Source organism: Cyprinodon variegatus, unplaced genomic scaffold (genome assembly GCF_000732505.1).
Source record: "Cyprinodon variegatus isolate N-32 unplaced genomic scaffold, C_variegatus-1.0 Scaffold530, whole genome shotgun sequence".
Classification (NCBI taxonomy): domain Eukaryota; kingdom Metazoa; phylum Chordata; class Actinopteri; order Cyprinodontiformes; family Cyprinodontidae; genus Cyprinodon; species Cyprinodon variegatus.
In genome coordinates this window covers 363,297-381,374 of record NW_015150983.1, presented here as the reverse complement: position 1 = coordinate 381,374, position 18,078 = coordinate 363,297, and the positions used below count along the sequence as shown (strand labels likewise).

General features: G+C 35.4%; 1 protein-coding gene across 3 annotated transcripts in view; it reads right to left on the bottom strand.

The window, feature by feature from the left end:
• Window positions 1-18,078, bottom strand: part of LOC107095223 (protein FAM19A5-like) — a 193,421-nt gene that overhangs the window by 85,784 nt on the left and 89,559 nt on the right. For all 3 annotated transcript variants that reach the window (XR_001481727.1, XR_001481728.1, XM_015391225.1), the window contains exon 2: window positions 1,002-1,151. Coding sequence is in view for 1 of the 3 variants with exons in the window: in XM_015391225.1 (XP_015246711.1) it covers window positions 1,002-1,151 (150 nt within the window). In the remaining 2 variants the exon portion in view is untranslated. The remainder of the gene's footprint in view (window positions 1-1,001; window positions 1,152-18,078) is intronic.

The following is an 18,078-nucleotide window of genomic DNA, read 5'->3' as shown; positions in this document are numbered from 1 at the left end:
TGCAACACTAGTTTTAGTTTAGGTAACGGTTATGAAAACATAATTCAATTCAATGCTTTACCAAATACGGAAGGCATTAGACAGTGTTTTATTGGTAGATAAGCAATGTACTTATTAAAGTTTCACACCTATAGAAATATGGGTCTACAAAAAAATGCCTGTGAACAGCTGGACATTCATTTCTTATTCCCTTTTTATTTTATGTATTTGGTCCGAAGCATTTAAAGTACATAAATTCGAATGCCAACTGCAGTTCCAAAGAATCCATGGTATAAAATTCTTATCACATCATTTGTCCAGGTTGGACTCCAACATCAACATCTTTATATTGTTGCAAATGTAGCTAACAACTGATCACACAAACAGGGACATTGAAAAAAGCTTTTTGTAGCAGAAAGATTAAAATTACCTGGTTGTCAAGTTAAGATTAATTCTGGCTACCCAATTAAATAGTTAAAACAGGAATGACAGACACAACAAGGATGAAGAAAAAAATCCATCTGTGCTGAAACATTCTATTGCAGTAATGGTGTTACTATTCAGGGGGAAAAAAATAAGCCCATCTGTTAGGGTGGGATTTTAAAACTCCCCTGAAGCAGCTTTAGAAAGTGACTCAACTGTAAATAGATTTGGTGCAGGTCTTAGTAACATAAAGGAACTCCTATTGAGCCACTTTGCTTTATATCCTTGTAGGTTTATCAAACTAAACCTTCAGTAGAAAAGGAAAAAAAAAGGGATCAAACCTTAAGCAGCTGAGTTAAGACTGTTTGCACAGTTAAACATTTGGATACTGCTTCTTTTTACATGTAATCTCAATGTGCTTCAAAGCCAACATGTTTCTCTACTTCAGTCAAACATGCCTTGGGAGCAGCATGCTCATGTTTGAGTAATTTTCACTGAAGTGAAACTACACGCTGGATGGAACTACTCAAACACTAAGTGGGCCCTTAAAACAAAGCAAGCAAAGCCAGGATCTCCCCTCTCCACCCCCTCGCTCCTACCGTCCACACACGCGGGTCTGGCTCTTGTAGTTCCGGCGATCTGGCCCTTCTTACAGGCGCAGCGGGCCGTCTGCCTGGCGATGGTCCGTCGTGGTTGGCTGCTGTCCCTGTCCAACGTCACAATCTCACATGTCCCCGCTGCCAGCTGGCCTGTAAATGACATTGCAGCACAGCATGGGAGGTCAGAGAGATGCAATCATAAACAAGAGCAGATAAACTAGTCTTTCTACTCTGTAAAATCAAAAACTCTGATCCATGTGCATCCAGGAAGCCCTGGTATTGATGTCCGAATCTACAGCAGCTCAATCGGGTAGAAAATGTGATAGCTTCATAGAGTGCTAAACAGTATTATTGCTGTGGATTCTGAAACTCTACACAGCCCTGTTAAAATACAAGATTTTTGTAATGCAACAAATATGCAAAAAAATACACATTTTAGTCAAACATGTAATACTATTATTAACTGAAACACAGACTAATCCATAAGAGGAATGTCAAACATGTAAAGATAAAACCTCAGCAATAACTTGGTTGCATAAACCTGAAAACCAATAAACTAATACTGAGAGATATCAATGCCATAGGTTAGATTTCAGCACCTGCCATCACTTTTAATAAATGTGACAAACTTCACAAAAATAGCAGTTTTCATTTCAAAATTTCCTTGACTTTCACTAATTTGCCTTTTTTGCCAAAGCTCCATAAAACAGAGAAATTACACAGGATCAAAATCAGCTGTCTACAAAGGCATCAATTAGTGAGAGTACAAAAAAATTATGTAATACTTTGGCACACAGCACTTAGTATTCCATGGAATGTAGGACAACACTGAAAAACTGAAAAAAAAAAAAAAATTAAAAAAAGGTTCAGATACAGCCTATGACTGTTTTTGCATAAAATCTGCAGAGTTTGGGAGAAATGTAGTTTACCTGAAAGAATAAAAGGAGATTATTTGAAGACAGCTAAAATCAAGTAAAGCTTGAGTTTAGCACATAACCCAAGCTGAAAATTCAAACAAAAAAAACTTAATTAGGGGGAGAATTTAATGTAATACTCTTCCAAGCTAAATTTGATCTAGCGAGATTTAGCCGAATCGAAGAAGACCGAACGATACATGAAATCACAAGGTCCACAATTAAACAAAGTTAATGTTTTTCTCCCCTTTGTTTTTTGAGCCTACTGTAAATAGAAATTAGTATCTTTAAAGGTTGCAAAAAGTCTTTAGAAAATTGATCATGGTCTCATTTTTAAAGGCAAAAGCCTTTTTCTACGTTCTATGTTTATTAATCATAAATAACATCAGAAAATTCTTTTTAATTTAAAAAAGGCAGTGTTGTCATTGAACATTCTGACAAATTTATTTTATTAAGTAAAAGTAAATGTTAGAACTGTAAATATGCAGTTATTTGTTTATATTGCTATTTTATTTTTTTATGTATTTATTACTGTTTTTCAAGGCTGCACTTTAAAAAATGAAATTGTCTAGGCTGTTAAACAAAATCTCTTTTGGTAAACACAAAATGACAAAATTAATTAATAGTATTAAATATTTGTTTCACATGGAAATAAAAGTATATATATATATATATATATATATATATATATATATATATATATATATATGCATGCCTTGGTTACCTGTAAATGATCTTTGGCACCAGGCAACTAATTTCATTGTATTTTTTTGATAACAAATGTCAACTTTTCAAAAACACAAAGGGCATAACATCCTACTTTAACAGCCAAATCAAACATTTAAAACAACTACAAAGAAATTAGGTCATAAACATTTTTTGTACAGTGTAACAGATTCAAACTACTTGGATAGGTCAACATAGGACTTAACAGAGGAAAACTGCAGACTTGTAAAACACATTTGATGCTTCCCTTAGGAAAAAAAAGGTTTCTAATTCCAGCCACCTAAGTACAGCCTATAAGCTGCTTCTTATAATACTTCAACAACAATCAGTCCACCTATTTCCAGGTAATGTACCCATTACCTATGAAGAGAAACACATGAATACTGATGAAGTTTGTAATTGCTGCCAAGCCCCACCATCTTGCCCAAATGCATTTTTCCATGTATTCAATCAAGCGACCTTTGACCTTGTAGCTGAGCCCTTGATGCTCACAAATTAACCTTTGTCTGTGTGTGGAGGCCCCTGGGTGCCATTCCAGGGAGGCTTATCAGGACCTAATTGTGATTGGCAAGAGGAAGGCAACTGTGATTAAATCTGGACTTTAGTCGCAGACACTTGGGTGTCTAGCTAAATGAACTGAGCAGTGAAGGGTCACTCCCAGGGTAATGGGGATCTATCAGGATTCATCCACACAGGTGCCTGTGCTGCTTGTGGCCACAGGCTAAGAACAGAGGTGGAATTTATTTCATAGTTTTGTGCCGTTTGATACGCTTAACTTGAATAATTACACAATTTTTTTCCTTTTGTCTATACACCATATATTTACTTGCTTCACAAACAAAAATATCAAACAAACAGAACTTTGGTTTCGGTGTCTGAGTTGTTGAACTCATTGGTCTTCATATTGATTTAAGATGAATACTGGTCAATTTACACTTTTCGCATTTCCTGCATCTGGACCTGCTTTACAAACACACAGACATGCACAAACAAACAAAAAACAACTAATGAAAATAACAAACAAACAACAACAACAAAAAATACCCCAATCAGCTGCCTGTTTTGATTACATCAAAGGCAGCTGCATATTATAGCATATAATCTGGAAGGTGTGTGTTTTTTTTTTTTCTTTTTTGCATTTCCAACTAAATAACAAAGAACCAACAAAAAAGACAAACAATAATCAATAAAGACATTGTTTATGTAGCAAATATAGGGAGAATGGGATAAAATAAAATCATATTGTAAGTATCAATGTATAACTGTGTTTCTGGTAATTTTTTTATATTATTAGTAGCCGAAGCATATTTTCAAATTGACAAAAACAGATAGTTTTTGTAAAACAGGGTGAGCAAAGTGAAAATGTGTAATTTCGGAAACAGGCAGTATTCTGTGGTGCTGATTAATGGAACGTCTATCAATTCATATGTTATGTTTCGATCTTACATTTCAGATCATTTAAATTAACAGAAAGTTAAATGACTGAATTTTTTTCTTATAAAAGTTTTACTAAAAGCGCACAGATTAGTTATGTTGAAGGGTGGCAAAGTGTGCCTAAAGCTTTTTCATTACACACACACATAAAAAAACCTTTTAAAAGCAATGACAAAATCAATCGCTCTTCAAAACAACACTGGCAATGAATACTACTGTACATACTTTAAATGGGGCTAAATCTGCTGTAAAATGTAGTAAACTATTATGCATCTTGATGAGTCGTATAATTCAATGTAGCTATGAATTAGACGTATATCTCTGATTGGTCTCCCAATGCTAAAAGAGGAATCGGAATAATTAGCATCTAAATCTCAGTGCATCTGACCCAAACCAACGCTACTTGTTCTGCCTCTCTCTGGATGTTATCCACTGCGACAAAACCGATAGACTGTTTGGATGTCTTATGTAATCTCACAGATCGTGTGGTGCTGATGCACCATGTGTGAAGTCAACAACCTCAAAGACTGATTAGTGGCCGCAATTCTCGCTTGTTCTGCTATCTTGAGTTGTTGGAGTTCATTACTAGACTGCATTTCTATCAAACACTGGCCAGACCTAAAAACTGTATTCCTTTATCTTTCATGTTGCTGCCCAGCCGGGCCTTTTTTATATGGAGATCATAATTAGACTAATTTCAAAACACATAACAAAGCATTTTAAAATGCAAGTCTAAAAGTTCAGTTCTGTCATATTTAAACAGTAATTTGGTTGTAAAACTAACGATAAATACTTAATATAAGAAAAATGTAAGCGTGCAACATATGTTATATTTTATTTTTTTATGTTCAACTGATTTTATTTACATATAAATATATATATATACATGTTAGTAAAAAAAAAACATGAATTTATGTGTTTTTTTGTGTTTATTGTATTATTGTGTTATGTGTGGCATATAAAATGTAAAAAACAAAATTGTTAAAGGCTCAGCAAATTTCTACAGAGAGAAAGAATTTAACTAGTTTTCTTTAGAAATAAAACTATCTAGCAATACAGAGCTATGATTAGTATGTAAAAGAAAGTCTTCAGTTTATCTGCACACATTATATTGTTAACTTTCCTGATTTGTTTTTTTTTTTTTAAGAATAACTTTTTTAGTTTATCAAAATGTGAACAATACTCTAGGCAACACTTTTATTCTACTCTAATCAATAAAATTCAGTATATTCATATATATTTACAACACATTTCACCTTAAGGCACTTTACAGAACCAATTCAATCAGATTACAGATTTAGATTGATAAAACGCTTTCTCTCTATAAGGAAAACCAGCTGATTGCATCAAGTCATTGACTTGCAGGACACGCTGCTCTTGGATAAGCATGTGGCTACAGTTGATATAAGCTTTCATTTTGATGTTGACTCAACAGCAATCCCTCACACCGAGCACGCATGCAGCTCTACAAAATAAAGGACTTCATTTTAGATGCAGTTGTGCTATTTTGCAGAATCCTCCATTTCGGTTGAATACTAACTGTTCAATACTTTATATCTGAGAAGGGAGTTATAAATATTTAAGAAAGAGTTAAGAGGTAAGTGCACAACTGAGTGCAAGCACACGTGTCTACAATGTATTTCCTGGTTACTGCCTGTGTAAGAGATTCATGACTGGGTGGTCTTTCTATCCCGGTAATGTGATGATTGACTCGCTTCTTTTTAAATACAAACTGCTCCAAGCGTCCCCATGGCTCAGCCTCCGGAACAAACTGCAAAGGGTAACATGGATACTGGGAATGATATCATGAAAATTAAGACCTAACAAGAAAAAGGAAGTAAAAACCAGCAGTTTTTAATTGACTGCATAAAAATATTAAGAAATAATGCTCCAAAAGCTACTTTTTGAACGGCTTTAATTCAAACTGGATGATATATAAAATGTCTCTTTAGATTCCTGCTAAATCAAAATTGTTTAGTGCTGTTCATTACCACTTTTATCCATGAAAGTAGTAGGATGTCATCCAATTTATCCACAGTTATCCCATGAATAATTTGGATCGTGAAGACAGGAAAAAAAAAAAGTAATCCTGCTTTCTGGAATGGCCTCATGAATCATGGGAAAAATCTACAACTGGCAGGAGTCCTCAAAGTAACCCAAAGCTTGTAGAAGCAGAGCTATGATTTATCATCACCCTTATCGTCTTCTGTTGTTGAGCAGTTGTCAGCTTGGCTGGCCAAATGGCTGATTAAAATGTATGTGTGGCCACCCTAGAGTGAAATGAGAGCCCTGACTGTGGCAGAAGATAGATTCATGTGGCAGAGCATATGGCATAATACAATGTTATATTATTGACATGCTCCTGTGCTTTATTATTTCTTCTGTTTCTCAATACTTCTCTGGATCTGCAGTACATGAAATGTGGAAATTACCTGAGCTTTTTTTCTCCATGTGCTGCTTGTAATGTCTTACCGAATGTCTAAACATTTGTTTTTTTCTAAATTATTTAACATATCTGACTTTGAATGCACCTTAAGACATCGAATTGCAGCCGTAGCTGCAATCTGAGTCCCCATCTGCTGATTAAAATGCTCGCACGTTTGTAAAATGTGCACTGCAGACTTGACAGAAAAGGTAAGTAGCATTTTATATGTATTTTGAAAATCCGCAGTGTGCTGGAGTCACGCTGCGGCTGCATGCTGAGCTAGATGAGAAGGAGCAATTTCCAAACTATTTCCAAGTGTCCTGCCAATTCTAGTACAAAAGGACTGAGTGACATGGAAATTACTGCAGTGTTTTTTAAGGAAGCAGTTTAATTGTTCTTTATTTTACAGTGATGGGAGCTTCCATGGGAGAAAAAAATAATTCTTGGGAATGGTTTTTGATTTTACTTTAAATAAATGTTAATATAACATCATTTAAAGTGCATAGAGACATTGTGGTAATGTGTTACAACTAATTTCAGCAGAATCATTGATTGGACTAGTGCTTACAGAAAACCTCCTGTCATTTCTCATAAATCCATAATGACATTTTCAACTCACTATAAACATGAATTAAAGACCAGCGCTGCAACACATGCTGTATTTATAATACAAAAATCACTTCAAGAAAAAACAGAAGTGACATTACATGTCAAAGTTAATTCTTCTCAAGATAATAAACTATGAAAAAAAAATGTTGAACCTGAATATTAGTCCTGAGTGAGAGCAGCACCTTCCTTAGAGTCTAAAAGGATTCATGTTTCTGCTATTTCTAAGACCTGAAACAGTTGGACTTTTTTTAAATTATTCACAGATTTGTAAGGATAGCTGTAGTCATGCATGTTTTTTCACTAGTTGAACATACAATGCTATTTCCTAGCTTAATCCAATCTTTAAGTATAATTAATAATTTGGGAAACCAACACTAATATGAAGAATATTCGCTATGTTTTAGTGTCTATAGCTGAAACTATTTACACCAAGATTTTTTTTCAACTATAGTTTTAAAATTGTTTGTTAACATGCTTCTAAGTAGTTTGTAGGAGTCCATAGATCCTTAGAAGTATGTAAACAAATAATTTTATTTTCAATTTTATTATTGTATTTCTCTGAAATAGAATATAATAGAATAGAAATATCTTTTAATGTGCAATGGTGGTATAAAATATGAAAATGTAATATGAAAAGGATACTGTAGAGTACGCTAGATTACAACAGTAAGTAAAAAAAAAAAAACTATAGTTATTACACCAGTAAAACTCAAAGAAGTGTGTGAAAAATATGCAAAAAAAAAAAACAAACTCAAAAACAACAGAGATATAAAAGCCTTTGAGTTTCTTATAAGCAGTGATGGTAATAAACAGCACATTTAGCATTTAGTAATCTTAATGGAGTGAAAAGAGCAACCCACACAGAGCATCAGCACTGACCAAGTGCTTTATATTGGCCTAAACATAACTAAATATATCTCAAATTATTCTCATTGGGTCAAAATTTACACAGTGTTGCATTAACGGTTAATAAGAATAAATTTGTTCTATCAGATTAACTGAAAATCTCCACCTAAACAAAACTGCTCTCATTTCTGTTTCATGATCACCATCCATAAAAAGTTCATCCTTAAGCAGCTACAACAGAGATAATCATGCTGGAGGCTGAAAGAAGCATTAAATGTCATGTGCAAAATTATTTTACACTAAAGATAACAAGGATGCAGTCCTGCTTGTAAATATAAATACTCGACAAGCTCTTTAAGTTATCCCCTAAATATAACATCATCCAGTCATGGTGCATGGTGGAGCAGCATTACCTTCTTAACCAAACGTGGCCGATGTGCTAAGAAGGTCAGGACACGAAGACAAAAAAGTAACAGGGAATTGTGGGAAAAAAGGTTGTTATACCAATAAGCATGGTTGATTGAAAGGGATTTTGCAAATTAATGCACTTAGTGCAAAAACAGTGCAAAGTGTCCCACGCACCACTGAATGTTTCATTACCCTAAAAAAAGAGTGATATATCAGTTATCCCACACTTCAGTGACAGAAAAGCGGCAAGTATGACAATATGTCAGATAACATACCCTGCTATTAAAAGATCATGTCAGATTTTAATAGCAGGCCATCATGTTATGGAAAAACCCTCCCTGATACAATCAAAAGGTGTGGAGAAAATGTCTGCTGATCAATTAATCATTAGGAAATTGACAAGATCAATTCATTTTAGATGATTACTTGATAACTTGGATCCTTATTTTACACCTGAGCCACATGAAATCACTCATAATGAAGAATAGGTTGAAAAGCTGGGTTATGGCGGGTTTTGGTTCCTTTCCCTTTGGCATGCAAAAGTTTGGGAGGTTTTTTGGGAATTCCTTGAGTTCTTGGGTTTTTTTTTTTCCGGGGATTTTTTTTTATAAATATGCCACAGCCTCATGTTTTAACAATTGAGCAGTAAAGATCAACTTGTTCAGGACTTTTTATACATCTTCACATATCAGCCATATCAATGTGCAAGGAATTGTAGCATGTGTATCTTTTATCTGTGAAGATTTAATATAATCAAGCAACTGAAATTGCTATCCACGGTGTCCTTTAAGCACAATCCAATGGCTAAATTACTGTTTGCCAAAATATCACACAAATTGACTTGAGTATCACATGCGCAATATTGTTATTTTGGCCCAGGGAGAAGCCAAATTACTTGCGTACAATAGTAATGAGTGGTGTTAAGATAATATAACCTACTGCAAACTTTGTATTTAAGGCATTCACTTTTTTACACATCAAAGTACATAGAATGGCTGCAGCACTCCTAACACAAATATTTTACCCACATGGTCCCCACTTAACCCAGAAACACAGCATGGCTGCTTGGCAGAGCTGAAAACAGGCTTCACATCTGTTCTGCCAGAGAGGACAGAGTTCCTATGCATGCGTGTGTTTGCACATGCCAAACTAAAACGCTGTATCGCTCCAGCATGCTACAGCTGTTGGAAAAGAGGGAAGAGTTGCCGGCGCCAAGTCTGCCAGTCAGAAATCCCATTTTGGATCCAAATGCTGTTTTAGTGGAACATAGATGTTGTCACTCTACCCTAGGGCCTTGCAGACTAGTTTTTAAATGAATCCTTTTAACACCTTTAATCAAAGGCTGGAGGAGCCAACAGGAAGGTATGACATAACAGGAAAAAGAGAGAAGCAAGCTGAAATTACAGTTTAAGGTAAGAGGTCAAGGGGATGATGTAAGGCTTGAAGGAATTCTACAAAATGACATCTACTTGAGAGAAGGGTTATGGAAACAATGTAGGCAGTGTCTTATAGTAGTTTTCAATTAATTAGGATTCTGGACATGGACGATTACCTGAAGCAGTCTGGCAAATGAACAGTGTGTCCTTGATGTTTGAAAGTGTAACAAAAAAGTGATTATGGCAGGTGCGCTGCCTAACCTGTTTTCAGAAATTCCCTTGCATATTTTTGAACAGAGGAAAGTCTGTTAACTGTGACAAACCAATTTCCTTGTGTAAAGGCCTGCATGACCCTTAGGTTACTTCATACAAACTTTCATTGCATATTTTCTTTAACCACAGATGCACCTGAATGCACCAACTGTTGAACAAAACAAGCTATTAGTTTTAAAAAAAGCAGATTATTTACTTTTTTGTGTGTTAATTGCTTTGTTTTGGGCAATTACAAGGCATGGTTAGGTTTGTATATTTAAAAATACGTAGCAGCATTGAAAAATATGAAAGCTTGCCATAATATATAAACTTAATTGTAAAACAGTATTTCATGTCCAGTAAAAACCATGAAATGATTTTCATAAGTTTTCATTTGCAAGCAGTAAATACACCTGACTCATAACGGAGAGTAAGCGCAGCAAAGCAGCGAACGCACATATGTTTGAAAACTGAAATTTACACCCGACAGTGAAGAGACACTAAAGAGCAATGGGTTCAGCAACAGGGCTCTGAGCAAAGGCGAGTTTTTATGACATGTAAATTAAAGTAAATTAAACAGTACTATTTTTGAAAGTTATGAACTTATAAGTAATATATGATCACCTAAAAATCAGCATCTTGACCAATCTCAATCATGTACCAACATCTGCTGGTTGGGTGTTATTACTGCAGGCGTTTGGTATTATCTTGTGAAAAAGCACCAAGTAGAAGAAGCACCTTGGCCTGAAGTGAAATGTGAAAACAAATGTTGTGTTTCTGTTATTCTCTACTCCAAACTGGAGCGCATGCGTCTAAAATGACAAACTCATCCCAAATTAGGAACAGCGTCACGTATCTACGCATGTAATATGGCTGTTGAACAAACATATTATGAATCCGTTGCAAAGGAAAAGGTTTGATATGCATAGTGCACGCATGCCGCTTCGCTGTGTTAAACTGGGATAAGCATCTCAATGATGTAAAAAATAAACTCAGGAAAATTTGCAATACTATAAACATTAAAACTTAGGAGTAATTTCAGCAAATACATTGATTCTAGTTAACCTACAGTACTAGGTAGTAAAGGATAAACCTAAAGTACTACAGGTTATTATGAAAATGTAAGTGTAAGAAAAAAATATGTTTTTTAGTAGTTGTTTCAGATAGGTTACACAAAGGGAGAAATGCAGTATGTCAAGTGTTTATTCTAAGTAATTTTGATGTTTATAGCTTACAGAGATTAACAATCTCAGTCGCAGTTTCTGTGAATATGAATGTGACAGAAGGTCAACAAGTAAGAAAAATACAATTATGTTTAAATCACTTACATAAGCAGCACTTTACTTTATTTGTTTTCTATATTGTGTTTAATTTTTTTTTTTGCAATACTGCTAAAAAGTTTATAATTGTTATCAGCAGCTGAGAAGTTGATGCAGCAAGAGAGGAGGAGAATGAAGGAAATACATTTAACATTTTAAAATGATATTAAAAAAATATTACTTTTGGGGCTAAGGCCTATTTAATGTATAGTGGCCTTTTTTGTCTATTAATGTTTAATAGGTAAGCTGCTTGTTTAGACAACCTTTATAAACTGATTTACAGTTTTTATTTCTTCAACTAAGAATGTTGAAATAACCTGCAAAAAAGTATGTCGCTTTTAACTATTTATATGCAGTAGCTGTTATTAGCCAAAACCCATCACACATATAGCCTTCAAGTTATCAATACCCTGCCAATGCCACCATTACTCAGAGTAGGTTCTGGGGACAATTTTTCTGGAGAACTCAGGCCTCATCAGGCCTTCTCCGTCTATTTTAGGTAAAGCAAGCTTCTATGAGTGCTTCACTTGCTATGTTGGAACGTGATTTGATTTTCTTCTGCTGCATTTTCACTAAAATGCTTGAGCAAGCAGCAATCCCGCTGAAGCTCTGACACACACACACGCACACACTAAGGAATACACATGCATTACAGTATGCAAGCATAAGTGCAGTACATAAATGCCAAATATAACCCTGAGATTGACTTCAGACGGCTGCCTTTGTCTCACGCAGTACATCTGCACACATGCTAACTGAAAGCTACTCAGCTGAATGTTCCACAATGAACTAAAAGTAAACCCTTTTTACCTCTTTGCTATTTTTTGACCATTATTTCTGGTCCCTGTTTCATGCTGATATATAATTCAGTCAAAAAGATCCACATAGTTAAGTATTCTGAATTCATTAGTAAAGTAAATAGCTTTGACAAATTATTAGCATAATTTTTATCAAATATTTTTCATAAACAGATAGGAGAACAAAGAGTCATTACACATTTTGCATGGCTGTGCAGAAAATTAGGTATTCTTTATAAGGCTTTCCTAGGAGGTGGAAGAGGAGGTAGGGTGAGGGTTACTCCTCTTCCAACAGCCGAGTGTTATGTTTGATTTTGCATCATAATCCCCAAATGTTATTCACATTTCTTTGCATCAGCTGCTTCTCTTTTATTCAGTAGGAGCTGTTTGTGCATGTTAACTACTGAACATATGAAACCTGCTGAGTAGCCAGTCTGTGGATGTCTACAATGAGGGTTATGTAAAACTGTGTGGCTAAATATTTTTCCTCCTAAACAAAGAGCTGCAGTGTTCCTAGAAAAGACACATCTTTACTGTTTTCTAACATGGTTACCAGAGTGAATTAGAAAGACAGAATCATCAGTAATGATGCAGTAGAAATATCCTTTGTTTCTTTATTACAGTGCAGGATGATAGAACAACCAGTCTAGCTCAATCGAATGGGCTAAAAAAAACTAAAACAAAAGTTTTGTTTGTGATTTTATTTTTTTTATTTTGAGGGTACATGTCATGCAACATATATTATATTAAGTTTATATACAAATTTTTTTGTGTATTTGGAGTCTCTAATTAGGGGTTTCCAAATTAATATCGGATATCAGTCATATATCAGCCTAAAAACTAATATCGGCCGGTTTCGATAATATAAGATATTACCAACTTGATATTAAAACTCTGCTTGTATTCAAAGTTTTTGTAACTAATTGGTTAATCTAACATGGGTCAAATATTCTCATACCTCTTGTTGTTAATGATTGTTCTCTGCTTTAGTAGTATCACTTGATCAAGCCTCCTATAGACCACAAGTGAATTATTTAAACAAGAAAAGGGAGGATTTAAAAGTATATGTTTCCTGTAATATATTTTATAAACTATAGCTTAACAGCTGTATCATAGACTAAAGAAACTGACATAACCTTAAACACAGACTGTTTCAAAGAAAAAAAAATCAGTTTGCTGTATTTTTTCAAAATACATCATGTTCAAAACTCAAAAATGCATTGGATTATTTTGACTAGGCAAATTTGCGTCCATAGTCCCCAGAAGTTTGATGCAAAACAAAATAAATAGACATTAAAAAGTGAGAAAAAAAAGAACCAATTCAATACACTAACAGATAGATTCAGATCGATAACACCAGACTAGTCAAACTACACAAGATAAAATACAACATGCAAAACAAAGGATCTACAAGAGACCTTGAGAGCAATTGAAACAAACGTCCCACTTCTTTGTTTCGCAAATAAATCTATTCAGACCACATGTAGCTGAATGGGCTTTTCATAATGACTCAAGGATTCATATTTTCTGCTGTGACCTTGTTTAAAGCACGCAAAAAACAATATTTTCCCATGAGACGGCCATTTTCCCTTAGCGTTGGTGTTTTAAGATAATGAACTCTGCTTAATAACAGGCTGTTGGTGCGAAACAATGAATGATCATCAATTAAAACAGCGGGAAAAAGGAGAAAACGAATAACCTTAGTAACCCTTGGTAGCACAGCAAGGCTTATGTACATACCAGACCTCAAACCAGCCACTTCAGGGCTGCAATTAAGCATGTTTGGTTCTCTCCCTGAGGACACATCAAAACAGGGCAATGATGATGAAGTTCTTTAAATTTCACTGTGATTTTACAGACTAAAGACCTCGGGCTAACCTAGTAGGAGCCCAATCATTTCTCTCATTCCATAGGCCCCTGGGAGACAGAGGCAAGATCTGTCGCATAGCATTACGCCACGATCAAAGCCTGCTACTAAAGTACCTGTAATTGTGCTGAGTATATACTGTTCGGTCAGTACAAACATGTTTGAGGGTATAATTGCTACTGTTAGTTTAGAATGCAATCTCTTTGACAACTTTCAAGGTGATAGCATCGGCAAAGCTTTCTTTTCTCCGAAAAAAGGGAGAGAAAACTTTCTCGTTTTATTGAAGCCTAAAATCCCAAAGCTTTCCATCTGTTGTGTTTGTGTCTGGATTTCGGGTAAGAAAATAAAACAGCCCCATTTTTTTCAAACGTGACAGGAAGAATAATGCTGATCTAGAAAGATGGCCGGAAGGAAACAAATCTCAAACGGGGAAAGAAGTCCTGGATGGATTTATGTTTGTGCATCTGGGTGTTTCAGCGGCTCTGTTCCTTCGCTGCAGGCGCTTCCAAGTCTTTATGAAAGTCCCTGCAGCCCTGAGGCTACAAACTGAACCACACAAGAGCAGCAATTGGTCAATTTTTAGAACTTCCTTTATGTGCCATTTACACCAAAGCACATCTACTTAAAAATCTGTGGCGTTAACTGTATCTACAATGATGACATTGCCATTTTATTATTAATCTAATAAATTTAGCATCTTATCTTGTGAGAACAGAGGTGAACTGCCAGTGCACTTGTGTATGGGAGTGGCAGAGTGGATGGCCCCTTTCACTGCAGCTCGATCAGCATGCAGGCTGAGGTGTAGCAGGGAGAGCGGTGATTGAATACAGAGGCTGCATGGCCCAGCACTGCCTTTAATCTCCCTCGCTCATTTAACTTGGCCTCTGTGTGGCCGCTCTGCTGAGGCTCAGCTGGGGCATAAAGACATCCTCACAAACACACACACAAACTGTCTATGTCTGCCTAATTTCTGCAAGTCCTATCTGTCTTCAGATCTGGCTTGCCCTTCTGTCACACGTGCTGTCCATGCCTCAGTGGGTCACCTTTGAGCCTAACATTCATTTTTCAGGGTTTTAGGTCTCAGTTGGTCATCTATCTTCTCTCAGACTTAAATAAGTCAATACATGTATGTATAAAGCTATACCTATTACCCCTGAGGCAAAGGGTCAGAATTGAAGATTTATTTAAGTTTTACGTCACTATGGCCTTTTAAGACCATGTATGCAGCATTTTTTTTTTTACAAGAAAAATTAATTCTTGCTTAAGTCTAATTTCACAAAATTTAAAACTTTCTGGGTTTATTTTGTTAGATATTGATAAATCTGGATGTGAGATATAATGCATAATGTATTATCCTTGCCTGGCATTGGTAATCCTTGAAACTAAAATCTGATGCTTCTAAATAGTTATTTTATTTTCTTAGCTTAATGGTTTGTTAACTTTTAAATATAATAGCAATATGTGTCCTGCAGCCATTTGAATATCTGGCAAAAACTAAACTATAAAGTAAGGAAATCTAAGGTGGTTTGATTATTGTCTTAATTTTGTAAAAGAAAATACTTGTCAACAGTTTTTGATTAAAATACATGTTTCTTTTATGTCAAAGTTATACAATATTTGTAAGTTGAGCAGCAAATGAGTCTTCTTTTTAAAGGAAAACGGATTATTAATGACTACAAATATGTGTATTAGATACTATGACAACACAATTCTAAACTCCATAGGAAATTAAGTGTGCCCTCCAAGATTTCAATGTTTTCCCCACAGAGAGGGATTTATTACCTTCAATAATGGGAGTTGAGAGACTTGAATGCCCTCCATCATTGCTGCCTACACTGGTGCCACCGGGCCCTCTGACCACCATCAGGAGGCAATGAAGTGTCTTTCCCAAGGACACAACGACACTGAAAGCCCGAGCCGGGGCTCAAACGACAACCCTCCGATTGCAGGCCAAACTCCTGCCCCCGACACCACTGCTACCGAATATTAACAGCAATATACTGTAAATAAAGAGGACTAATGCAAAATACTTCCTCTTTTACAAATTTGTCTTAAGGTTTTATTAGGGAAAGGTTGTCTCTGCATCTAGGAATCTTCTATATAATTAAAGAAAAAGAACAACTACCCAACCCATTTAATGTATATACAATGGAAAACATGTCATGGTTTCTGGTTCTGTTTTAAGCTTTCTCTTGGAGTTTTCAATGGTTTTATTTCTCTTTTGTGTGGTTCTATTTATTTTTGATTCTATTTAAGTTCTTAGGTATTTCTTGTTGCCCTCTTGTTTCAGTCCCCTTTCCCCTAGCTCCCTTCCAGATTAATCTATCCACACCTGCTCCGAATCTCCTGATTAGCCTGGTCTTTGTTTCTGTCTACCATATGTCCTGTTCAGTCACTATTTTCTGGTTCCTCGTCATAGTTTCTTTTAGCTTCTTGTAAGTATTCCTGGTTTTCATTATTTTCTCCATTAGGCTCCTCTTTAACCTCCACTCAACCTGACAGAACCATAAATGAATTCATAAATCATTAATGTATAAATATTTGTATAGCTTTATTAGCAAAGGCCTCATAAAATCTGCTGTCTTCAAAGATTTAGTCAGAAAAAAATAGAAGTTGTACATGTTCATTTTCCTGTTTGATTATTTTGATCAGCATAGATTGAATGTAAAATGTATTTGGCGCCCATTAGTTTTTCGGGCACCCCTCAGTGCACATCAGTCCCTGACTCGCCATTGCATGGATATTTTCTGGAACCGCCACTGCATATTTGCAAGGGGAATTAAAAACCTTTCCAACAGTACAACTTTATTGCAAAGCTACTATGTTACAAGACAGATATAATCAAAAAGAAAAAAATATATATAATTTTTGTGCTAACACAGCCAAGAAAAAAAGATATGTTGAGTTAGAAAAAAAAAACAATTGTCTATTTTCATGTGAGCTCTATTTACAAAGCACCTTTTCTCCATTGCAAACTGATTGAGGACTTGAGGTTTAGTTGTACAAGGACACTCTTGCTGCCTTACTTATAGCGCTCTATAAGACACACATGCAATAATACCCTTTAGAAAGATGCCTGAATATTCACTGCATACATCTGTCTTATACAATGCAGCTGGCTGCTGCTTTGGCCTCCTTACTGACCACATTGAGCCTTAAAGAAAGTCCTAAAACATAAGTATAGAATGACAATATTACTATGGAATGAAAATAAGCAACTATATATTCTAGTAAGAGATATATAAGACATTCCCAAGGATATCAAGTCAACAAAGGAAAAAAAAAAGAATCAAAGTTATAAAAAAAAATGTGTCTGCAAATCACGATGACCATGCAATGCCTTTTCAATGGTGCATTTGAAAATCTAATTTGGTACAGATGGTAACCCAAGAAAGGGCTGATGGAGAATAACGGTTTTGCAGTTTCTAATTATTCAAAGCCAGTGAGTTTATATATGCAGAGAGAGAAGAAATAATTTCCCAGATCCGACCTGCACCAAAGAGCCCTTCAATACGTTACCCTATAAGGACAGTTTTCAGGAAAGACCAAGGCAATGCAATCAAACAGCTCAATACATGCTACAATATTCTGCAGGTCCACACCTCCACCAATTCATAGAATCCATTACACGCTGAGATGTCAAACCCTTGGAAACAATGGGAAAAGGATATTGAACTACAGTTAGCATCCACAGAAGTCTGTCTAAAGCAGTCCCTGTTATAGACAGGATGTGCTGTTAGTGCAAGAATTTGGCAGCTCTTCTGGACAAAGTAAATATTTTCGTGTCTCACAGGAAAAAGGGGAAATAAGCAAAACTTGGCATACAGTACAAGAATGACAAATGAAACCAGGCCTATAACAGGCTGTTCTCTCATAGATGGGACTAAGCTTTTGGCAGGTGCATGAAAATCTATAGAATAGCCTGATAGTTAAAACTGTCTGTTTATATTCATAATTAAATTAAAAATCCCTGAGATAAAATACATGTATTAACTCTGAAAGCCAAAAAAGTCAGTAGAACACATTAAAACAACAAATTAATGTCTAACTGAGCCAGAAAACTACCAATTTGCATGATGGGTAAAGACATTAAAAATGATATTG